General features: G+C 38.2%; 3 protein-coding genes across 4 annotated transcripts; 2 read left to right on the forward strand and 1 right to left on the reverse strand.

Annotated features, from left to right (window-relative positions):
• Positions 1 to 720: 720 nt before the first annotated feature.
• On the forward strand, positions 721 to 13,921 carry LOC113020712 (guanine nucleotide-binding protein G(o) subunit alpha-like). Its single transcript, XM_026164912.1, has 10 exons — positions 721 to 1,268; positions 2,497 to 2,632; positions 2,722 to 2,813; positions 2,904 to 2,996; positions 3,490 to 3,650; positions 7,547 to 7,675; positions 10,248 to 10,377; positions 10,464 to 10,535; positions 11,240 to 11,327; positions 13,541 to 13,921. The coding sequence occupies exons 1-10, from the start codon at positions 1,230 to 1,232 to the stop codon at positions 13,729 to 13,731; spliced, it is 1,131 nt and encodes a 376-aa protein (XP_026020697.1). The 5' UTR covers positions 721 to 1,229; the 3' UTR covers positions 13,732 to 13,921.
• Positions 13,922 to 14,200: 279 nt separating this feature from the next.
• Positions 14,201 to 15,361, reverse strand: LOC113020022 (neuropeptide B-like). Its single transcript, XM_026163692.1, has 2 exons — positions 15,005 to 15,361; positions 14,201 to 14,487 (listed from the first exon to the last, which is right to left on the reverse strand). The coding sequence occupies exons 1-2, from the start codon at positions 15,260 to 15,262 to the stop codon at positions 14,359 to 14,361; spliced, it is 387 nt and encodes a 128-aa protein (XP_026019477.1). The 5' UTR covers positions 15,263 to 15,361; the 3' UTR covers positions 14,201 to 14,358.
• Positions 15,362 to 18,831: 3,470 nt separating this feature from the next.
• Positions 18,832 to 21,306, forward strand: LOC113020024 (uncharacterized). Of its 2 annotated transcripts, XM_026163693.1 has the most exons (7): positions 18,832 to 19,101; positions 19,935 to 20,190; positions 20,306 to 20,393; positions 20,464 to 20,518; positions 20,637 to 20,767; positions 20,850 to 20,903; positions 21,044 to 21,306. In XM_026163693.1, the coding sequence occupies exons 2-7, from the start codon at positions 20,019 to 20,021 to the stop codon at positions 21,174 to 21,176; spliced, it is 633 nt and encodes a 210-aa protein (XP_026019478.1). In that variant the 5' UTR covers positions 18,832 to 19,101; positions 19,935 to 20,018; the 3' UTR covers positions 21,177 to 21,306. The 2 variants fall into 2 exon arrangements, with proteins under 2 accessions (XP_026019478.1, XP_026019479.1); XM_026163694.1 differs by lacking the exons at positions 18,832 to 19,101; positions 19,935 to 20,190 and having other exon boundaries at positions 20,246 to 20,393.
• The last annotated feature ends 2,768 nt before the right edge of the window (positions 21,307 to 24,074 follow it).

The following is a 24,074-nucleotide window of genomic DNA, read 5'->3' on the forward strand; positions in this document are numbered from 1 at the left end:
ACCCTCCACACCGAGCCCTGGAAAAAGAGCCACGTGTCAGGTCAAACACAAATGCAAGAAAAATCAGGCCACTGTGCGATGTGTTCACTGCTACAGGTACACATGTGGTAAATGCAGACGACAGATACCGTGGCAGTGCCAGGATTGTGAGTGATTGCTGAAAATGTTGAAATGTACTCACTCACTTTTTATCATTATTTGTAAATATGTGTACAAATGGTTGGTTTTTTGTACTGTTTTCATCAATAAATGTCAGCAACAAAGGACATGTGTTGATTTCTCCCTAAGATGGCAAACTGAAACACTCCACTCCCCCACCCCCTCAATCACTCACCCCCACTCCCCTCCCTCCAGAATTCCTAGGTAACGACCTAATATACATATGAATGACTCCAGCATTTGACTGACTGCTCTCCGGCTTTTAAAGGTAGAAACGCAAAATGATGACTCCGCGGGGGTCTAAGGTAGAAAACCAAAATGACTGCTCTCCGGGGGTCTAAGTGTAAGAGGCGGATGATGAAGCCGCACATTAGTCACATTATAAAAAGGGTAGAGTTATGTTTTGGACACAGAAGTGACCTTTGATTAGAGAGACAGAAGGAGATAATCTGATCTTAATTTTGCCACATCTGAGTCACACAGAGTTCGCTAAATGTCAAACCGTTAATTTGAGATTATTAATAGCAGCTGATTAGCGCACAGCAATGTGCTGTAAGCTTTCAAAAAAACATGTTGTGGAAGAAAGTTTGATAAAAACACATTTAAACTGGAGGCATGAAGCTGAAATAAGAACATGTTCTAATTTCGATCATTACTAATTACGATGTTTTAAAGCAGGAGTGGACAATTCATTTTTTCAAAGGTCCACATGAGAAACTGGGACTGCTGCGGAGGTTCACGACAATAAGTCAAATGTGCTTAATTTCATCTTTGTATAATCTTATAAGCCAAACACTGATTTCTCAAGTGGCCTCTTGGGGAAATGAACAGCTCACCTCAGCCTTAAAGGAATACAACGCATACAGGTCAGTACCTATAGCTTATTTAGTTGGGTGTAGCTCGTGACCCTCTAAGAAAAAGCTAGCATGAACGCGGCGCGCATTCTGAAAGACAGAGGCACGCACGTGGCCCTAATTAAAGCCAATTAGCCATTCCGTTTGTTTTTATCACCCCAACGAAAAATAACTTCGGTTTATCACCATCCCAGAGTGACCAGCAACAACGCAGAGATGTTTTCATGTCTAAATGTGCTGCCAGCCTCACTGCAGGTGAGTCATCGTTTCATTTAAACAACTCAGGATCTCTTAAAATTAGAATATACAGTCATTGGCTTGACCCATTTAGACATTTGGCGGCAGTGAAAGTACTTTCTTCTGCTCCTCTTCTGTTAGCTGAACTGCGATTACTTATCCTAAAGTGACCCCCCCCCCCCCCCCCCCACCACCACCACACACACACACACACACACACACACACACACACACACACACACACACAAAATTAGAGGGGAAAAACGAGTCATTCTTTAATTGCAGGGTATTTCCTCTCCTATTTTTGGATTTACAATAACCCATGCACTAAACACTAAAACCTATGTTTGTTGTATAAATTACACACCTCCTCAGACATGTAGACGTGGTTGTTGAAAAAGTTCTCAAAATTTTAATTTGTTTTTCATTTAAAAATACGAGCTAATTTTTGAGAACGCCCCCCCCCCCTCCAAAAAAAATTGTTCTAACTTGATAACTAAAATGCATGTAAAATATAACGATTAAGGTATAGAAACTTTTGTTTTGAATATTTGAAATGTTTCTTAAAACTGTTAAAAACGTGTCACCAAACAAAGCCTGCTCATCTGTCTGTGACAACCCTGTTGACATAAATATAAAACAAACATTACAAAATTATCTTTATGAAACATAAAATATTATTAAACAATATTTCTGTGGTCCAAAGTATTTATCACATTTATTTAGAATAAATATATATAATCATATATATTCCACCTCTGTAATATTCTTTGCTAATATTCTTGATATTTATAATTGAGCAATTTGTATATATTAGTGCTATTTCTTAAATTTGTAAATTCTTTAACTTGTTACTTAATTAGTTTAGTCTGTTACTGTCTTGGAGCAACTGTAACCCACATAATTTCCCGAGGGATTGATAAAGTATTCTGAAATAAATATGTGATTAATTTATTATTATTATTATTATTGATTTTTTTTTTAGTTTATTATTCACTATATTAGTTTGCATAATGTGAAATAAAATAATACCCGTTTTCTTATTTCACAAAGGTTTGAATAGTGTATTTGAGGAAAGAAAATGAAAGAAATAAAAAGAAAAGTGACTGTTGAAAAGTTGGGCAGTATGTTTTCTTATCTAAAATTGAATAAATGAAAACATGAAGTATGAACGGTATGTAAGTGTTAAAGTGAAAGGTGTATCTTATCCATTATAATTTGCATATTGTTTTCTCTCTCTCATTAGCTGTGCCTGGGAATGTGCCTTCACAAGGATGTTGCAGAGGAGCATAAAAAGGCAAAAGTCCAAAGCTCTAAAATAGAACGGGATCTTCACAAACATGCCAGCATGGAGAATAATGTGGTCAAAATCCTTATGCTCGGTATTTATTCATATATGTATCAGTTATATATTTTTAGTTACGTTTTGGCAAATTAAAATTAAATTAATCCTTCGATTTGTATGTGTCAGGTGCTCCAGAGACTGGAAAGAGTACAATTGTCAAACAGATAAAGATAATCCATAATCATGGATTCTCCAAACAAGAGCTTATAAGTTTCAAGGTAAAACGAGTTATCTGTCCTGCCTAAAGGCCAAAACAACTTTGTAGGTGGCAGATAAATGACAAAATGTCTTTGACATGTTTCACTCAGCCTGCAGTACTGGACAATCTTCTGACCTCTATGAAGACTGTTCTGCAAGGCATGGGGACACTGAGGATAAACCTTGCTAACAAGCAGAATAAGGTGAGATTAAGAGGTCTTTGTAGTCCATTTTAATTGCAACTCCTCTTCCCTGCACTAGATGACAGTCTCTATCCATACACAACACAGCATCAGTACAGAGGACTCATCATTATAACCCAATCTTTAACAAAGAATGAAATGATGCAAATTACTTAATGTATAGTATCAAAGCACATAAAACAGTCTGAGTCCATGATGCAATTAGATGAGCCTGTGAGCACAATCAAGATGGCAAGAATGGATTTTAAGGCCATGTATACATAGGTGTTCCAAGATATCGTCATATAAAATATCCTGCCACTGTTCACGTATAAATGCCAGATAAGCCTATTTAGTATTAAATCGAACAAGAACAAGGTAGAAGACTCTGGAGTCCAGGCGTTACAGATTGGAGGCGAAAGATCGTATTTACTCTAATGCCAAAATAAATCTAGTGTCTTCTTTTTTTTTCTTTTCTTTCTTTTTTTCCTTTTAACAATATTGTCCCTATCAGGATCATGCTCGCTCCATCCTGTCCTGCAGCCAGTGTTTAGGGGACGATCAGGAGCTCCTTCCTTTTATGGCTCATGCTTTCTGTGCACTTTGGTCCGACCAAGGAGTCCGAGCAGCTGCAGCCCGAGGATACGAGTTTGAGCTGAACGACTCTGCTCTCTAGTAAGTAGATTGACATTAAGTGACTTTATGTTGCACAACACGACCAATTATGATTGATGGTGGCAAATGTCATGGGAAATTGCCCAGTAAGAAGCATAGCGTCACATCTTGCCAATACAGAGCTACGGTAAAGAGAGCGCTGAGAATAACTTGTGCTCAGGAAATGATTTCTGTGACATTTGTGTAATAGGCTTAATTGGACCACATTTAAAAAACTGTTTGCAGAGATCCAGGGAGATGAAAATTAGAGTGGCGCAGATAAAACAAACACAATTAATGTCTGAGTTTTCTTGTTTGAGAATCCAAAGATGTGTATGCAGTTGCAGTTTCACTATCTTGGCGTATGATTCAGTTGTGACATAACTTTTCTGGATTTGATAAACTGTGTGTGTTTTTAGATATTAGATTACAGCTAGTATGTTTTCAAAACAATTTATTTATTTATTTATATTATTATTACTATTATTGAAGTGGTCAGAGCGTGTCTTTTCCCTATTGTTGTCCTCAGGTTGTGCAAATGTAGATGCTCAGTTAAAAACAAAAAGCGAGCTGTGGCAGCTACACTGCAGCCTGTAAAATGTCATGAATCCTACATGACTACTCAGCATAGATGATTTGTGTGTTGTGTCATCAGGTGAAGTGGGAATTGTTAATGTGAGTGTGGAATATGTTTTAATAAATGGCCTTATTGTTTTTCCCTGTAAGTGCAGTTATGAGACCCCCTCTCACATGTGTGATATTTTATTTAGTAAATATCTGATATTCCCCGGGCAGCTTGCTAAATTCTGATTATTATGTAAAGGCAGTTTGTTTTGCAGTCATTGTTGAAATCGTTCTTAATGCATCACTGTGACCCAATAAACAAATCAAATTGTAATTCATGTTTGATTTGAAGGTTCATGACATACGTTTTTGCATTATTATTGACTACTAGTATTAAAACATGTCTCTTTCAATTATGGCTCAAAGTTAATCTAGACATGTACTGTGACTACTTCAGTTCGTTTATTTCTCTTATAAAAACCGCTACGTTCAGATAAATTGATTTAACTTTCTGAGATTTCCTTACCTTGATAGTTGAGCATAGATCAAGATGCCTTTAATGACCTCTCCTTCAGCCTGAATTAATAGTGGAGTGTAAGTTGGTCATTCATTAGGATGTCTCTTGAATTTTGTGACTTATTGGCTTAAATTGCAGGTTACTCTTATTTAAAGACCATAAGACTGTGTACTGTGGTCAGTGTTGGTTGCATGGTCTTTTAAATGGAAATTTCTTTAGTAATTTTTATCTTTGAATGTAGAACAAATGGACTGAATAGAAGCTGTTATCTCAAAGGGAAAGGCAAGTAGATCTGTTGAGATAAAGTTTCTTTCATGTGGCCAGTCTCAGAGATTTGTGACGGCTTCATTATCAGAACTCGGACTTGAGAGCTGGAGGATAACGTGAAACCCGACTGCCTCTTTGTCTATGTTTTCACACTGCTGGACCCTGCATTGATTTCTCCCTCCGGAAATGTTGGATTGGACTATTGTGATACACTTGACTCCCCCCCCCCCCCCCCCCCCCCCCCGGACCTAAATGTGTAAAATGACTTCTGATATCAGCTTTGGCGTCGGCTGAACTGTTCATGTTGCTAAATTGAAATTTGCTGTTACTACAAAGTAACTATTGATGTAACTGCTTTTTAGAAACAGATTCTAATCAGCACTACTTTATATCAGCTTGAATTTGTTGCTGTTAAGGAGGTAAAATTTTGCTTTTTTGTATGCACAGAATTATAAATAATGCATATTCAGAGCAAAACATTTTTTAAGCTTGTGTGATTGACTTTTCTGTAATATTATATCATTCATGGTGTTCCCCTTTAATTACTTTAAAGCAAGTAGATCACTTTTAAGCAATATTATTTGATCATCTTGCCACTAAACTACAGTTTTGTCTTAAAAAAAATGTTGCCTAGAAAATGTAAAGAATGCAATGATTTGCAAGTCTGTAAAACTGCTATTTAAATGATATATAACCCTTTTAAATGTGAATAAGTGGGGACTTTGTGATTGGTTTAACAACTAGCATGTATGGTGAGCGAGCATAACTTGGACCTCTGTGAAAGCAGCATTAATTCTGAAGAGTCACCAGGTTTTTGGAACAAATGGTTATTTTAACATGACGTAACTAAAAACTGCGTTCTTTGCAAATTGTGAGCAGCATGGGTCCATAGTAAGAGCAGGGTGATAAAATAGCCTGCCTGTTGTCCAGGCCTGTCTGGTGCATTATTAAATGGTAAGAAAAACAGTCTAACAAATCAAGTGAACTGATGAGGACCTCAGAATGGAGAAATGTGCTTTTAAAAATTGCAGCAATTTCTTTCCATCATTCAGAATTTGGATAAAGTCTGTTTGTCCATTAGACTTTCACAAGATTTCCGGAAGAGCTTCAAACTGTTAGAGCAGGACCTTTAGGAACATGCATGAATTAAAATCAAAATGTCTAAAACCCTTATTTTTAGCTCCTTGTGTATATAAGTGTTGGCATGTTTATTTTGTTTGTGTGTCAGAAGCGTCAAAGTGCAGAAAGTAGAGTCTTCAGAATTCCTGATGTTTTTCTGTTAGTTCCTAGGGTGTCTTACTTTGGAAGATGACTTTGTGAACACTTTTACTTTAACATATGTTGACCCCAAAAAATAACTGCTGGGGAGCGGTGTGCGCTTCTACAGTATGACGCATGTGAGAGAGCTGCATCCATAAATATCCATGCCTTGTTTACAGAGACTCACCTCCATCTGCATTCTAGTTGGGCTTGTTCTCAAACTTCATCTGTGCTCCAAAGTTTTCTTTTTGTTACTTATGCTGACTTTGGATATGCGAGTATCTCAGCATGAAATTTAAAATAATCATGAACTGACTTTTCTTCACTTGTCTAAATCAGTTTGATAATAGTTGAAATAGTTGCTGTGTTGGAATAATAATTTAAATGGAACAGTAAATTGTTTGTACCTATAATTAATGATAGAAAACACAAGTTACCATATGCCATAATAACATGGCCTGTCTAAAAACACAAAGCAGCATTTTAAAAGGCTAAAAACACTAGCTGCCAATTCCTTAAACTGGGAAGTTTCTATTGATGTTTTACTGACATGTGACTACTAACCACATGACGTTAAGTTTCCCCCATTTTGGTCACATGACAAGCTGAAGAAGTGAAGAAGGGCCCAGTTACACAAGATATAGAGTGGTCCGCAACCATGGGTCATGGGGAAATGAAAAATGAGGCATGACTCCCATTAGCTGTGAGTGATTGCTGGAGACTTTATAGCAGTCACTAGGAAAATGATTGCTAAAGCTTGATCGCATATCCGCCCACCCACCAGCAGCCACCTGTTGCTGGGAAAAACAAACTATATTCCCCAGCTGATTGGAGAAAATATTTTTGTGATTGCTTTTGTTGCTAACACTTTGTTGTACTTTAAATGGAGGTTATGGACTTGTCTAGAAACACTGTCCAGCTACTCTGAGCTGTAGTGCAACACAAACAGGAAATGGAAACGGTTTGCCTTCAAAATAAAAGCTGCACCTTTACTACCACTTGGCAAGTAGTTGCTAAGTGTCTACAGACAAAAATGAAAAACTATAGGCAGCTGTGTCAGTCTAAGATTTTGGTGCAGCGGCTTTTTTGCAACCAGTTTTACCCAGTGATAGCAAGCAGCCTCTAGAACCATTGCCAAAGCAGTTGGGGAATATGCATTTTTCACCTGCAATTGGTGGTTGTATCATGTCCAGTCACACCTACATGTACAATGTAGGTGTGATCTCATACAAACTAAATTTTGGCAAAAAACAGTGACTTGTAGTCTGAAGTCATGTTCCTTCTCCTTTGTTCTTTTCCCTTCCTCCAGTTTCTTTGAGAACATGAGTCGAATCATCGCACCAAACTACGTTCCCACAGATGCAGATGTTCTGAGAGTCAGAGTGAGGACCTGTGGAATCATTGAGACACAGTTTCAAGTTGATAAAACTATGTTTCGGTAAGACACAAAGTCCAAATACGACAGTGCAAAGATTAAATAACTGTACCTGTAATACTTTTCCTTTTTTTATTTTTTATTTTTTTTAATTAATATTTTATTTTTTGAAACAGTGCTTTAGAGTGGACCACTGATTGCCTGAAAAAATATGAGAAAAAAATCTGAATCACATTTAAGATTTACTGTTTGCCACTCAATCTCCCCTGTGCTCAGTGAATATTAAAACTATTTTACCTCACTATACTTTCAAGAGACGGTTGAACTCTTTGCATGTTTGCATAAACCTTTGTTATCACTGAATGAACTCTTTTATTCCCTTAACTCTCTTCCAACACAAACAAAATGAGGAAATCTGGATTAAAAATCGGCCATTATACTTAAGCCTGATGAATCAAATCCCTGCTCTCACACACTGCAATATGCTGCTGTGTACAAATATAGACCAAAACCGCACATGCAGCTGAAACAACACTCATGGACTATTTAAATAACACGGGCTGTTATTTAAATAGCAGCCCGTGTGCATTAGTCAATGCACTACAAATATTTTATGTTACATAGATTAGAGGTCTTTCATCTTTAGAAGATAACATTTTATGTAGTTATAAAAGGACTCTAGATATTGATGCATAACCACTAAAGACCAATCTGATGACTTATGTCAGGAATGTTGTAGTTGCACATAAAAAGGAATAAAATATACCAGTGGTGCTTTAAAGAAAGCTATGATTTGTTGTTGTAGATTGTGCGCTTGTGCACAAATGCATTATTGGACAGCCGAGTAATGACTGAGTCAAGGAAATGGGCATCGAGAGCGCCATAAACTGCAACAAACGCATCCAGAATTAAAGTGGTGGAAATTACTGGGTCATAGTTTTTATGAAACTGCCTGAAGGCTGATAGTTTCAGAGATTTTTAACACAAAACCAATGTAACTTTAACACACTGTGCTAAATAGTGATAGATTATCTACTTGTGACTGTTTCTCAAGTTATTTGTTGAAAAGTTAAGAAATGAATCAATATTTCCTGCATATCAGTTTGAGGTTATCGAGATGCACTCTGTCCAACCTCATGAGCAATTCTGAGTGAAGGCAGGTGGCTTCCTGGCAATGAATCAGTCTTGAAATATGGAGGACTTTACTTTATATTCCACTCAATATTCCAAAAGTATTAGCAGAAATATAGAGAAAGTTAGCTATGACTCATTGAAATCCCAACTTTCTTTCCCATAACTCTTGTTTTTCAGAATAACCAGGCATTCATGATGCCTCCTGCCTACTTTCCCTTCACTGTGATTCTATTCGGTCTGTGGGTCACAAACAGAATCATACCAAGACTTGAATATGAATATTTTATATACTGTAGCTGCTTCGAGGACCGCAGTGTCACCCTTCAGATTTTTTCCTGTTTTTCTTGATAAAATATGAATAATATGACGTTACTAAATTATAGTTTGTAAACTTTAAATTTGATATCTGAATGCACACAATGAAAACTGAAATATTGTTTAGATTCAATTCTCTGAACTTGTTTATCGCACAGTGCTTTTGTGTTTTCAACCAGTCTACGAGGTGACATTGGTTCTACTAGCTGCTTCTAGCTTTTTACTCAAAATGCAGTTGCAATGGACGCAGGAAAAAATCTCACCAAATTAAGGAAGCATACTGCTTTTTGTAGCAGGTGATATGATATCACTGTTGTTCAGTGGTTTCATTTAAATTTATTTCATTAAATTCATTTAAGTTTTCTTGTCTTGTGTTCTGTCTTTAAATTGATCTTAAATGCTTTTTTGTTTTATAATGAATATTTTGTTGCCCTGCAAATATGGCTAAAGCAGACTGAGTCAGTCCCATCTCTTTTGCTGAACTCAGTGTTTAAGTTGTCTATATCTAGTTCTGATCCTGTTCTTGTACTTAATGGGGAAAAGCCATAAAGAGCCCTCTTTCCATTATAAATGATGGCTTTTCTGTCCTCACTACATAAATACTGCTGTCAAATGCCACTGTTAAAACTTATTGTCACCCAGCTTGTTAACGCTTACTCTTGACCAATGGGGTAAATGCTTCATTGTCTCTGACATGAAGACGGCAATCATAGCACCCCAAAATGGGAACTCATTACCTGTGTCACCAAGACCCTTCACTTCACTTGGTGCAGAGTCTTGTTGAGATAAATTGCTCCAATAATTTAAACGGGTGAAATGTTATTTCTGAGTGTCGAGCACGCTGCCGTATGAATTGGGTGCTTATCCAGAGCTGCACAATGAGGCAAGTCAGCTGCTGGTTTGATTTGTAGTGAGACACTTCCTAACTTAAAAAAATGAAGTAAAACTACTTATACAGATTGTTGCCTCTGCTTCTCCTAATTAACTTATTTGCATAATGGCATTCCTTCTAAATAAATTGTATCATTTCTAAATATGAAATGTTCTCAGGCGACTTTATTTCAGAGCACCAAGGCCTTAGCAATTTAATTTTGAGCTATAAAATATGTAAAAGGTAGTGATTACTCTATTTCCCAACTTGTTTTTTTTTTTCTAAATAAAGCTTAAAGTTTTTTCTTGTTGACAGGCTGTATGATGTCAGAGGCCAGCAAAGTGCGAGGAGGAAGTGGCTAAGCTGCTTTGAAGGTATTCAAGCTGTGGTGTTTGTTGTGGCCCTCAACAGCTATGATATGGCACTACTGGAGGATCCTTCTGTGGTATGTTGTCACAAACTGTGATTAGAAATCTCTACAGCCAGTGGATTTTGCTCAGTTGGAGTTAAAATTGCCACTTTCCTGATTAGAATCGGCTGCAAGAAAGTCTTGAACTTTTTTCATCAATCTGCATCCACACGGTTTTCCAGCAAACCACCATGGTAAGTTTTTGCAGTTTGAGTTTCTTTAACCCTTTATTGGATCATGTTCTTCCTACCATTAATTGATTAAAGGGTTCAAATGTTATATTTGAAAGTTGGATATTAGAGTTGTGCCGTGTCTTAAACTTTGTGGGAATGACTGAAGGACTGTTTTGTTCATTTCTAGTATACATATTAGGCATACAAAGTCTGAGATGCAGGATATTTCATTTAGTTAAAGAAGCTGCGAGGACTGTTTCAGAGACGCTGCGTTTAGTTTTCTTTCATACTGAGAATGTCAAATTGTTTTTATGAGCAAAAATCAGCCATCAGCACCTGAACTTAATACAATTGAAGGATTTAATTTTCTTTCAATTTGAATCATTTCTGCATGATTGTGTGTTAAAACTGAACAACCAATTATAGTGTTACACGAGAAATGTGAAGAAAATCTATTTAGATGGTTAGAATTATGACTTCATACTGACTGTAGCTGATTTGGATGGATCTGAACTTGCATGTCTTGGCATACCGGTTTTTGCATACCAGTGATTTTAATGCTGCTGAATGTTCAGATATTTTTCTTTCTTTAAAATGGACCTCGAGTGTACGAACAGTTGCTTTTGTAGATATTTGAGACTGAGAGTCATGTTGTTGAAAATCCCAGTGAAGAGGTTTCAGCAGGAATAATTGTATTATTAACACTCCTTATTTCTCTCCTACAGATTCTGTTCATGAACAAAACGGACCTTTTCCGGGAAAAGATCCTAAAATCTGGAAGACACTTGAGACTTTACCATTCTAGCTATAAAGGTACATTATAGAAACCCTCCACCCACTTTTCTTTTCTAAATGTCTTTTTAAGACGTATGAAGGAATTAAACCTTTATGAGATTTTTTTTTTTTGTGAACTACAATTCCAAGAGAATTAATTTGCAACACAACACACCCACACTCTCAACCGCTAATATTCAGCTGCTTGCTAATGCCAATATCTAACCATCCAATCACATGATAGCATTTTATTGCATTTAGTATGTGTACATGGTTAAGATTTCATGCTGAAGTTCAAATTGAGCATCAGAATCAAGAAGAAAGTTGATTTGAAGTGACAGAGTATTTCAGAAACTGCTGATCTTCTGAGATTTTCACACACAATTTTTAAGCTTCACACAAAATGATCTGAAAAGACAAATTATTCAGTAAGCATCGGTTCTCTGGGTAATGTCAGAGGAGATTGAGCAAACTGCTTCAAACTGCTAGGAAGGAAAAGAACTTCAAATAACTGTTATTTAGCAAAGACGTGCAGAGGAGCATCTCTGAATGCACAACATGCTTGCACATGGGGTCATTAAAATTGGACAATTGAAGGTTGGAAACGATGCCTGATCTGCGTCTCGATTTCTGCTGCAAAATTGAGATGGTAGGGTCAGCATTTGGCATTAAAAAACATGAAAGCCTTTTAATGTTCAGGCTGGTATAATGGTGTGGGGAATATTTTCTTGGCACACTTTGGCCCCTTGGTAATAATTATGTACTGTTTAAGTGCAACAGCCTACCTGGGTATTGTCACTAAATGTCCACGGTGTATCAATCCTCTGATGGCAGCTTCCAGTAGGATAATATGTCAAACTGGTTTCTTGAACATTACACTGAGTTTACTGTATTCAAAAGACCAGGGCCCGTATCCCTAAAGAATCTTTGTGCAAAAAGTGGCTCCTAGCGGCCAAATTCTAAGAAAATTCTCAGAGTCATGACGTTTTCTTAGAATTTCCCCTAAAAGTGACACGACAATCCCAGTTAATATAAAAGCTATTCCTCAAGATTCCTAGCGCTTAAAAGGGCTCCTAAGGCGAGATCTGCTAAGAGCAGGGAAGAGGACTTTTAGTGGCTTAGGAGTTCCCCTAAGCAGCTGCACAAAATGGCCAACAGAAGAGGCAGGAGAGATGTCCTGCAAACACTGGATGACAGGGAATTATTGAGATGCTACAGATTGGATCGTGCAGGAATCATGTTTGTGGTGGATCTCCTTAGAGATGCAATTACTTCACCAACTCGACGCCACAACGCTATTACACCGGAGACGAAAGTAATCACAACCCCGAGGTATTTGGCAACTGGGAAAATGCAACAATGCAGCAGTGATGACTTGGGTCTGCAATCACAGACATTGCTAAAAGCTGAGCCATGTTACCCTCGTTAAGACCACACTGGACTTGTAACGTTGTGATTTCTACTTCATTAAGGACAGCCTCTTGAGATAGGCCATCTTGTTTTCAACGGGGTCCATATGGGAGTGAAAGTACAAAATATGCCAGCTAGGATATTTATATGAGCAAATAAGACATGAATCATTATTTGAACAGGGTGTAATGAGTTTAAGTTTTCACATATTTTAGATTCTAATGGCTATAACCCCTACAGCTTACTATTCATTTTCCAGATATTTTCTTGAATGTGAAATATTATTTACAATTACAGTCAGCATAAGATTAGAGTGTATAATTATGTTTATTGATTTGAGGGTACATCCTTTGCTCATTATCACCAAAAGCTCATTTCCATCAAACTTGTAGGATCAACGAACCACGGCTTTTGAAATGATGACTCATACCTAGCAACGGGGTCAACCACACCTCCTCACTAAGATAGGATTTTCCATCCATTCCTTGCTCAGAGTTCACTGAAAATGTTCTGGAATCACTTCTAAGCTAAAACTCCTGGCAAGGAATTTTTAGCTTAAGTTAGGAGCTCTCTGAGAGGATTCTCAGAATCTTTAGGGATACGGGCCCAGGTCTCAATCCAATAGAACACCTTTGGGATGAGGTGGAACAGGAGACTAACATCCTGGATGTGTAGCTGACAAATTTGCAGCAACTATGTGATGCTGTCTTGGCCACATTTCAGGTCATTTAAAGGAAGCTCTTAGTCCGTTTGGGGATTATGAAGAAAAACAAAAAAATGCCTGGTTTGAAATGTACTGATTAACCTTTGCGCAGTTAATTCTTTTTCTCCTGCTATCATAGGTGCTGATGGTGATGTGGATGCTGCAGCCCACCATATCACTGCAATGTTCTCAGCATGTAACAGCAACCCTGACAGGCCTGTGTACCACCACTTCACCACTGCCATAGACGCCACAAGCGTACGGGTGGCATTTCATGTGGTCGTTGATCAGATTATGAGGGGGAACCTAGAAGCTGTTCAGCTTGTTTAAGTCTTCTGAGACTCTTTAAATTGTTTTAAGTCATTCATTGCTGTAATTTCTCTGTAAATTCTCATGTGTGCTTTTGTCTTTTAGAACTTCAAAATCTGATGAAGTAACACTATTTAATTGTTCTTTTTCCTTTCTGACTTTATAACATTTTAAATAAACATATGCTTTTTAAGCATGTCTGATCATTTTATAATTTGGCTCTTTTCTTCTTACCCTGTCTTTTACTGTTAAAAACCCAAAAATATACATGCAGCAACATTTCGTTGACAACAGAAGGTTAACTGCAACTTTGGAAATGTTTCATTTTAAATGTTGACATTTAGTACCACTAACTTGTCATTGCAGTGCTTGAGCTAAGGCATTTCAGCTTGCAATTTTGGGTGCAAGCAAAAAATCACACTGTAATACCTCAGCAGACTGAACAAGGATGAAATACTTTATTCAAGAAAACTCATAAACATTAATACATTTCTTTTCAAGCTTAAAAATTTAGAGCAGGTTTATTCTAGTCAAATGGTTCATAAGAGTAGCGTCTCTAGTGCAACACCTATTAAAATGTCCAGTTTTAAAATGTCAGTCCTGCAAGAAGTATGCTTGGTCATCTATCCCAGCTGTTGGCTTTGCTGCTTAGTCTGCTTCACAATCTGACGAGTCCAGAGAGAGGAAGACATCGGCTTTGCACCGAAATGAAGCCTTGATGTCCTGGATGCGTTCACAGCTCTGCAGGTTTGGTGTAATGTCTTTTATACAAACAGGCTGTTTGGAGAGAGGAAAAAGACAAATGGTACTGCATGAGAGAGCATCCGAAATCAATAACCTTATATATTCTGGAAACCTGAGTAAGTTGACATAAGATTTTTATTTTTAATTTTTAAGGAAGTACCATTGAGGTATTTTGCACGTAACATTTACACAAAATTTAAAGTGGAAAAAAGTGCTTAAAAGTTGTTGCTCTAAAAATAAACATTTGGAAAATTGTAGATTACAGACTGGCACAGTTAAGCTTTAAATTTTTATATTTTGCTATAAAATGAGATTTTTTTTTAAAACTTAACTTTATTATTTGTGCTTAAAAAAAAAAGTACAAATAAGAGTCTAACGGTGCTGAATGGACAGCTCCTTCCTTACTGAAGTGACGGTAACAGATTATCATAAAAACAATACTTTTCATTTTTTTCCACTAGATTTTATTTATGTTTGTCTGTAAGCGTGCTATCCTTAGTCGAAAAGAAAATTAGATTTTTAAAATTCTTTTTAAAAAGCGACCACTCACCATCGTCTTCAAGAAGGAACTGGACGCCGGGATCTCGGAGAACACGTTGTTTGTTGCGGACTCGTCAGTGTCTGCATGGTGCGGCTCCTCTCTCCTCACGTAAGCTGATCTCCGAATACCGGACAGCAAACCGGACGCCCTGCCTACGGAGTAGTAGGTTGGGCCGGCCACCTGCTTGTACCATGCCTCCGTTGGACTGCAAGCGACCAGCACTGAGATGACTACAATGGGGAGCGCGAGTTTAGGAGACCTCTTCATGACGAGCACTGACGCTTGAATGTTCGCACCTCTACTCTAGAGCAACAAGTCCTATTGGAAGTGACCGCTCACTGCTTGTATCCTCGTTTTCCGAGTCTACTTATAGCGACCCGTGATTATGCAGCTAGTTTTCGTCACGGAAAGCTGCGCGATCATTGATATACTATAGGCTCGATTGCGCTTTTAGATGGGGTGTGTTTGATGCGTGTATTTCCAGGGTGACGCAAATTCTCGGTTTATTTCTGTAGGTTTTAATCAAAGGGATTTAACAAAATATGGTAAATTACAGGAATTTTTTAAAAACATTGTCCCTCCACTTACACAGGCTGTAAAATAACTGGGCAGTTGACCATGTTAATGTCCAAATGTATGGCCTTTTATTTCAACATTAGTTAATTCCGTAGGTGTTTATATGTCAGTATGGAAATCCCTCTCATTGTGTTATTGCGATGGAAAGTAGTCATAGAAACTGCTGCTGTGCAGAACAAAATACAAAGCCTTTGGTCTGTTATAAATACAGAGTTAAATGTGCTGCCTGTTGTGTATCTTTGCGTATAAACAATTCATGGGGCCAGTCTGAGAACTCCTCACCAACTCTTCATGGCTAGTGTGATCTTAAAGACCTTTGGTTGCATTTTCTCAAATGGTCACATTTCAGTTTTTGCAAATATTTAATCGTTATACCAGATCCAGACTGACTACTGTTGTTTCTTAACTGAATCCCCTGTGTAACAACTCACCTATGATAAAGGCTGAAGCTGAATTATATGTCATCATAGAAACTCAAAATAAACAACAGACTTATTAAAAAGACATCAGATAAAAAGAAAGATGATCAATTTGGATTTTCTTAGACATGAGGAATGCCTAAAATCTCCACTCAAGACAGGCCTGCTGAAATCTAAATATAGATGATTCACCTACAGTGAACAACAGGTGACAAATCAGTCTTTTCTGGAAAACATCTAGAAAAAGAAAAGTCTGCTCAGGTTTGAAACATCATTCTTTGAGTGGATGAAACCAAGATCATCTTAAGGAAAGGACGGGCTTATCATTCAAAACATATCACATCATCTGTCAAACATGGTGGATGTGACTTGATGACACAGTTTGAACTGATCGATCAGTATTCTGCTAATTATCATTACAATTTATATATATATATAAATTGTAATGATAATATATCTATATATATATCTATATATCTATATATATATATATATATATATATATATATATTATATATATATATATATATTATATATATATATATATATATAATATAATATATATATATATATATATATAATATATAATATATATATATAATATATTATATATATATATATATATAATATATAATATATATATATAATATATAATATATATATTATATTATATAAGCTGTGCATTATGTGGGTAGAATTCATATACTTTATATGACCTTTAAATATATAACTATCCATGTATTTGACAATAAGGAAGATGATTATCATGAGAATGATAGGGGCGATCGTGGCTCAAGAGCTGGAAGTCATGTAATCGGAAGATTGCCGGTTCGAGCCCCGGCTTGGACAGTCTTGGTTGTTGTGTCCTTGGGCAAGACACTTCACCCGTTGCCTACTGGTGGTGGTCAGAGGGCCCGGTGGCGCCAGTATCCGGCTGTGGCTACAATGTAGCTTGCCATCACCAGTGTGTGAATGTGTTGGTGAATGGGTGGATGACTGGTTGTGTAAAGTTCTTAGGGACTAGAAAAGTGCTATACAAATACAGGCCATTTACCATTTACCATGAGAATAGGATGCCAATTATAACATTTACAGGGTGTTCCCTGCCTCTTGCCTTATAGTAGCTGGGATAGGCGCCAGTTCCCCCGTGACCCTGAACTGGATAAGAAGAGAATAGATGGATGGATAATGATTAAATAATGGTTATTATTGTTGTTAATAAATCATTTGAACATATTTTTCATTCCATTTTCTCTCTGTTTTTCTCAAGCTGGTTACTAACAAAAGTGACATACGTATTAGTTCTTGTCAAGCGTTATGTGTTACATATACTCACCTTCCCCATTATCCCCCTGTGCTAATGTCTGAAACAACGTGTTTTTATTACTGCAATATTAAAGATAAGACGTTAAAAATGTGTGTAATGATCATTTGAAAGAAGATAAATGCAAAAGTGGCTTTATGCTAGGCTACAGATGGTAAAGATCCACAACGCAGCTGCAAAATAACCCAAAACTATCTGAAGACAAATAGATTGCTCTTAAGTGGCTGAGTCAATAACCTGATCACAAGCATGTTATTCATTTACTGAAGACAGAACAGAAGGCAGAAAGACTCACAAAGGAGCAACAAGTGAATGCAACTGCAGCAAAGGCCTGGCAGAGCATCTGAAGAGAGGAAACACAGTAGACAGCCTGAGTAATTCTAGTAAAGCTCTTATGAAGTTCCTATGATCCTGAAATGCAGAAAAAGCTGGTTATCTAATCATGTCAGCCTCTCAGTTCACAGCTAATGCAACTGTAAGATTTTAGTCTTACACCACCCCTTCACCTCCACACTTTATTTTTCATAATCACTCAATCCAAAAAGGCAAATAAATGAAACACATAAACCAAAACAGTGTCTTATGGACAACGACACAATGTGCACATTGTTAAACAAAAAATGATTAAAAAACGCAGCTCCCGATTGCTACCTCTGCTCTAACTCTGCTTTCACCACAACAAAGCAGCATCAGACTGTCACGCACATGCACAGGGGATGGGGTTTCTCGGTACTGCTCTCAGTTAAACGGCAAGAGATATCGTGTTTCTTGAAACTGCGGCTTAGATGACCTGATTTTAAGTCTTTTTTTTTTCTTTACAGGAAGCAGTGTGTACAGTATCTAGAGTACAAAATCAGTAAAGAAGAAAAAAAAGAGGAGATGTTCATTTTGAGAACAAAAGATCAAATGCAAACTTGCAAATGTCTCTTCTTGTGAGCATTTTAACATCAGAAAGGAGTTTCAAGTATGTATGAAGAACACAGACACCTGACATGGATGTTAATGTTGCTGTTTCTGACAGGTAAATGCAGCACTTGTATCTTCTTTAATGTTTTACAAGAATGCTAAACGATTACAGCTATCGAGTGAATCTGTCTTTTTTAGGTGTTCTCTGCAATATGTGGAAAGTGAAGCATCAGCAGCGTCTTATTTGTGCAGTCAAAGGCTCCTCAGTCATTTTTCTTTGTTCATTTCAAAATCCTGACAACCAAACAGTGAGGGTCCTGTGGGGTCACCTACAGCCTGCTACTTTAAAGGCTCGCTTAATTTCTAGCAGTTTACGAACTCTTTTCACAAGATTCCAGTACATCGGAAACACATATCACAATTGTTCTTTGAAAATACACCAGGTGGAGTGTAGTGATGTAGGGAGATACTTTGTCAGATTTAACACCATGTCTAATAGACCTCGTGAAGAAAATGCCCCAGTACTGAAGGTTGTTGGTAAGTTTTTGTTGCTGCTGTTGTTGTTCTTTAAATAAATAAAAGCTTTTAACAGTTAAGATTAAAGTGTCGCTTTGCTTTTTCAGATTTGACTATTTTTATGTCAAAACCTTCTGTAAAGGAAGCAATAAGGGAAGGCGACTCTGTAAATCTCACCTGCATGAACAGTTGTGATGGTGGTAAGATTTCATCTGCGTACACCTGGTTTAAGAATGGAGAGCCATTACACGAAGGAGCAGCTCTTTATTTAAGAAACGTGTCCCCTACAACCTCTGGAAACTACACTTGTTCTCTAAAAACACACTTAGGATCAACTTCAAGAGTCCTGGGTATAGATGTTGAATGTGAGTACAAGACACAAGATCAGTACTTTAAGGTAAAAAGAAATAATTAATGATGCTGAAATAGTAATGAGTAATGATCTCCTACATTCTGCCTTTTAGCATCTTAAATCTCTGAACTGTTTATAGCATTGAATAACCTGATAATGGGAAATGTCTAAGAATTATTAGTGAGAAGTAGATCAGTGAATTACACTATTTATACTGTTATATAGTCATTGAGGTATTACGTCACAGAAATGCACGGGGGCTTTTAATGACTGTCTAATTGGTATGATATTTCTGCTCAAGCTTCTGGGACTTATTTTAAAAATAACACATACGCAAACTAGCTTTAATGTGCACACTAAAATACATTAATTCTGATGCAAATATTCTCATGCAATATTTATTTAGTCTTAATTAAAACTTCAGTCTTTTCTTATTATAAGCTAAACTGCTATTGTTACCTACACATAACAGATCTAAGCTGGATGTGAACCCCGGTCTCTAGCGTGAGAGCCGTGGGCTTTATATGCTGCCATCAGTTCTAGTCACCTACTGCTGACTCATAGGGAGTTGAGTAATGTGCAATTACGTCCAAGGATAATTTCTGGATAATTACACAGTTTTTGTGACTTTGTCACTGCACACCAGCACAGTGGGTTTTAAATTAAACAGGCAAGATGTGATCAAAGTCCAGATATTCAGCTTTAAATTAAGGATCTGGAGGTTAGTGTACTCCTAGTGCTTGAAAAATTGGGAAGGTTGCTTCTTATGTGGTCCTTTGCATATTTCTAAATTTTCACAATGTTAACTGACAACGATAACGCCCAAATAATAAAATTAATTTTCAGATGGCCCTAGGAACACCACAGTGCTTGTCCAACCACCTTTGGGGGCAGACCCTGGCAGCGACTTTACCCTGATTTGCAGCAGTCATGCAAACCCCCCCCGTGGAGAATTATACGTGGTTCAGAATAGCTGCAGGTGATTCTGTAAATGTTGGACATCAGCCAGTGTTCCACCCTAGGGACAGTGACCAGTATTTATGCAGTGTCACCAACAAACACGGAAGTCAAAACTCTTCTGTTGTCACTTTAAACATTAAAAGTAAGTAGGTTTGAGTGGCTGGTGCTATTGGATGCTTTCTGACTCGTATCAATAACCATTAAAAGTTTGCTTGGCTCTGGCATTACTGAATTAAAACAATGAATTTGTTTCACAGAAAACTGGCCAATGTTTTGGGGATACGTACTTGTCATTGTAACAGTTGCTGTAGTTCTGATTGTGACCACTTTTATTGCTGTTAGAAGGTGAGTGTTACCTAATTTTGAAATGTCACTAATTTTGTAACACATCGCCTAAATTCTGTTTATCTTTCAGACTTAACAAAAAGCAAATGAGGTCACCGGTGGAAAGTGGTGAGAAAGAATCGCAGGTGCTACTATTACTGCTGGACAATCATTAATTAATAACAGAAGTTCAAATTTAGAGTTCAGTAGAAAAAAATGAAGATTGTTGTTAATTGTGCGTTGCTTCTTTGTGACTTTATCTAGAACACAGGTCGTGTCAGCAGGCTCTCAATGTGTGATGATAACCAACCACAACATCAGGATCAGAGTGAAGGAGAAACCACTGAAATCGTCTACGCGGCTGTTTACTTCCACAACAAAAGAAAGCCAAACGCGTGAGATATTTCAACAATATAAGATAAAAATATATTATTTATTGTACTGGAGGAACATGCTGATAGAATGTATTACGTGCAGGGAGCAGCAGAAGAACACCCAAAGTGAAGATGTCATTTACAGCACAGTTTGCAGGTAAGACTCAGACAGTATACCACTACTACTACTAATAATAATGATAGTAATAATAACGATAATATGGGAAATTGTGTATCTGTCAGGAGCTATGGACACTTCATTCTGTTACATGCTGTCATTTCTGTATCATTACTTAGACCAGTTTGTGCAGCTTTGAACCACCCACAGAACCGACAGGAGGCAGCTGGCCCAATATATGCCTCGCCTAAAAGAAAGCAGCCTCCATATACTGAAGAGGGAGCCTGTTTGTTAAAGGGGTCAAAGTTCTAGTGACTTCACACTGGGTGAACTTGTGAGGAGAGGAACAGTGACCTGCCCACTCTCCCATACTGCCCATTCATGTCCCAAGATTTGATGTTGGGGTTCGAGATCTTCTGCTTGATTCCAGCTCCAGGTTGAATTCTTTGTCATTCTATATTATTTATTATTTTAGTATGTTGTGAGTACTGTATTTTATTTATGCATTCCCCCCATTTTTCACTATTGTTAATGCTCGGCATTCTCTTGTGTTAGCATTAACTTCGGTGTTTGTCTTGTTTGTTCTCTTTTCTGTTTTACTGGTTTTACTGCTTCCTATCTGTCCTCACCTGATTTCCTGTTGTGTAATCCCTAATCAGCCCTTGGTGTGTATGTATATTCCTTTGCTGTGTTGTGTCGGTCTTGTTCAGTTACGTTCCTGATGGTACGCTGTACTGTTCTAGTCTCCTTTGTGCCTTTTGGATTTTGCTATTTGGAGTTTGTATTGGATTTATTTCCTCCATTAAAGCTCACTTTCTGTTGAACATTATGTCTCCTGCGATTGGGTCTTCAATTACTCAAACAACACAATTTTAGATCTGAGGTAGCAGGTCACAGGGGAAATTTAGAAAGTAAGAGAAGGAGATGATCCAGTGGATAATAGTAATCAGAGGCAGTACTATACTGTCAATATTCCATTAGTATGTGATGTATATGAATGAATGAATGAATGAATGAATGAATGAATGAATATTCTTTATTGTCATTGTCACAGGTACAATGAAATTGAAAGATGTCTCTGGTCAGTGCAACATCACAAAAGATAAATACTTAAAAACTATAATTAAATACTTAAAAACTATAATGATAGGATATAAAAGATAGAAATACATATAAAATACAGTATTCTCATACCGTAGATACACCCAAGCAATCCAGGCCTAAGGACCCATACAGACACTCAACATACGACCTAGTTGATATATCACTCAAACAATCAATCACTCAATCAATTTGTTAGCGCATCCAATAAAACATGTCTGAAAGCATTCCAACATCAAGGGCACAAATGACAACAGGGGCAATGAAAGTCATCTACTTTTAGTAGCATTGAGACATGATATTGCAATTGGGTAGAAACTGTGTTTGAGTCTGTTAGTCCTTGTGTATGTTGTTTTATACCGTTTACCTGAAGGCAGCAGTTCGAACATGGAGTGTCCAGGGTGTGAGGTGTCCTTTATGATGTTATGGGCTCTTTTGAGGCAGCGGGAACTGTGTAGGTCTTTCAGTTTGAGGAGAGGGCAGCCGATTGTCCTTTGGGCAGCGTTGATTACTCCCTGGAGTGCTTTCCTCTGAGCCACTGTGCAGCTAGCGTACCATATGCCTATGCAGTACGTTAGTATGCTTTCGATGGAGGCTCTGTAGAAAGACACCAGCAGTCTCTGTGTGATGTTGTTCTTCCTAAGCACTCTCAGAAAGTACAGTCTCTGTTGTGTCTTTTTCAGTAGCTCAGAGGTATTCACACTCCAGGATAGGTTTCCCTCTATGCTGACTCCCAAGAAGCGGAAGTCTGCCACCCTCTCCACACAGTCGTCGCTGATGATTAGTGGTTGGATTTCTGTCTTGTGTCTTCTGTAGTCAATTATGAGTTCTTTGGTCTTTTTCGTGTTTAGGAGAAGGTTGTTATCCTTGCACCATGAAGACAGCCGCTCCACCTCATCTCTGTAGGCAGACTCATCTCCCCCAGATATGAGCCCCACCACAGTAGTGTCATCTGCGAACTTTACAATGGCGTTGCTCTGGTGGGCGGGGGTGCAGTCGTGTGTATAAAGCGAGTAGAGCAGTGGACTAAGCACGCAGCCCTGTGGCGACCCAGTGCTTAGATTTAGGGCTGGAGATGTGTAACATCCCACTCTCACTCTCTGTCTGCGGTCGGTGAGGAAGCTATTGATCCACTTACAGGTGCTGTGAGGAAGCCCTAGGTCTTTTAGCTTGGCGTCCAGTTTGTATGGAAGAATGGTGTTAAATGCCGAGCTATAATCCACAAAGAGCATACGCACATAGCTTCCTTGCCTCTCCAGATGTGTTAATGCTACATTGAGTGCTGTTGCTATGGCGTCCTCTGTCGATCGGTTTGCTCTGTAGGCAAACTGGTGTGGGTCAAGGCTGCTGGGTAGGGCTGCTGTGATGTGGTAACGCACAAGTTTCTCAAAGCACTTCATCACCACCGGGGTTAGTGCCACTGGTCTATAGTCATTTAGGCTAGAGATATGAGATTTCTTGGGCAAGGGTATTATGGTGGAGGTCTTGAGGCAGGGTGGGACGTTTGACTGTTCAAGGGATTGGTTAAAAATCCTGGTGAAAATATAGGCAAGCTGGTCTGCGCAGTCTCTCAGCACACGTCCTGGTACGCCATCTGGGCCGGCTGCCTTCCTCGGGTTAACAGCCCGCAGGGTGCGCCTCACTTCATGCTCCTCCAGAGTGATGATGGTACTGCTGCTGTGGGCTGTATGGTGTAGCTGTTCCTCTGAGGCATAGGGTGCAGTGACCTCAAAGCGTGTGAAGAAGATGTTCAGCTCCTCCGCCAATGCTGGGTCACCTTCAGCCATACCTGATTTGGACTTGTAGTTTGTCAGCTGCTGGACACCCTGCCACACCAGCCGGCTGTTCTTACTCTCCAGGTGGTTCTCGATCTTCTTCCTATAGTCCGCCTTGGCCTTCTTAATGCCTTTTTTCAGGTTGGCTCTAGCCCTGCTGTAGCTCTCCCTGCTTCCGGACCTGAAGGCGCTGTTCCTCTCTTTTAACAGCTGCTGGACTTCCCGGGTCATCCATGGCTTTTGGTTGGTGTAAACCCGGATCTGCTTGTCTACTGTGACAGTGTCTATACAGTGTTTGATGTAACAGAGGACACTGTTTGTGAACATTTCCAGG

The sequence above is a fragment of the Astatotilapia calliptera genome, chromosome 4 (assembly GCF_900246225.1).
Source record: "Astatotilapia calliptera chromosome 4, fAstCal1.2, whole genome shotgun sequence".
Taxonomy (NCBI): Eukaryota; Metazoa; Chordata; class Actinopteri; order Cichliformes; family Cichlidae; genus Astatotilapia; species Astatotilapia calliptera.

Bases quoted from the DNA above. Each gene is read 5' to 3' on its own strand.
- LOC113020712 (XM_026164912.1), top strand. From the start codon at position 1,230: ATGTTTTCATGTCTAAATGTGCTGCCAGCCTCACTGCAG. The intron at 2,633-2,721 runs GTATTTATTCAT...TGTATGTGTCAG, and splicing joins GGTCAAAATCCTTATGCTCG to GTGCTCCAGAGACTGGAAAG. The intron at 2,997-3,489 runs GTGAGATTAAGA...TGTCCCTATCAG, and splicing joins TTGCTAACAAGCAGAATAAG to GATCATGCTCGCTCCATCCT.
- LOC113020022 (XM_026163692.1), bottom strand. From the start codon at position 15,262: ATGAAGAGGTCTCCTAAACTCGCGCTCCCCATTGTAGTCATCTCAGTG. The intron at 14,488-15,004 runs GTGAGTGGTCGC...CTCTCCAAACAG, and splicing joins GTTCCTTCTTGAAGACGATG to CCTGTTTGTATAAAAGACAT.
- LOC113020024 (XM_026163693.1), top strand. From the start codon at position 20,019: ATGCAAACCCCCCCCGTGGAGAATTATACGTGGTTCAGAATAGCTGCA. The intron at 20,768-20,849 runs GTGAGATATTTC...TATTACGTGCAG, and splicing joins AACAAAAGAAAGCCAAACGC to GGAGCAGCAGAAGAACACCC. The intron at 20,904-21,043 runs GTAAGACTCAGA...ATCATTACTTAG, and splicing joins ATTTACAGCACAGTTTGCAG to ACCAGTTTGTGCAGCTTTGA.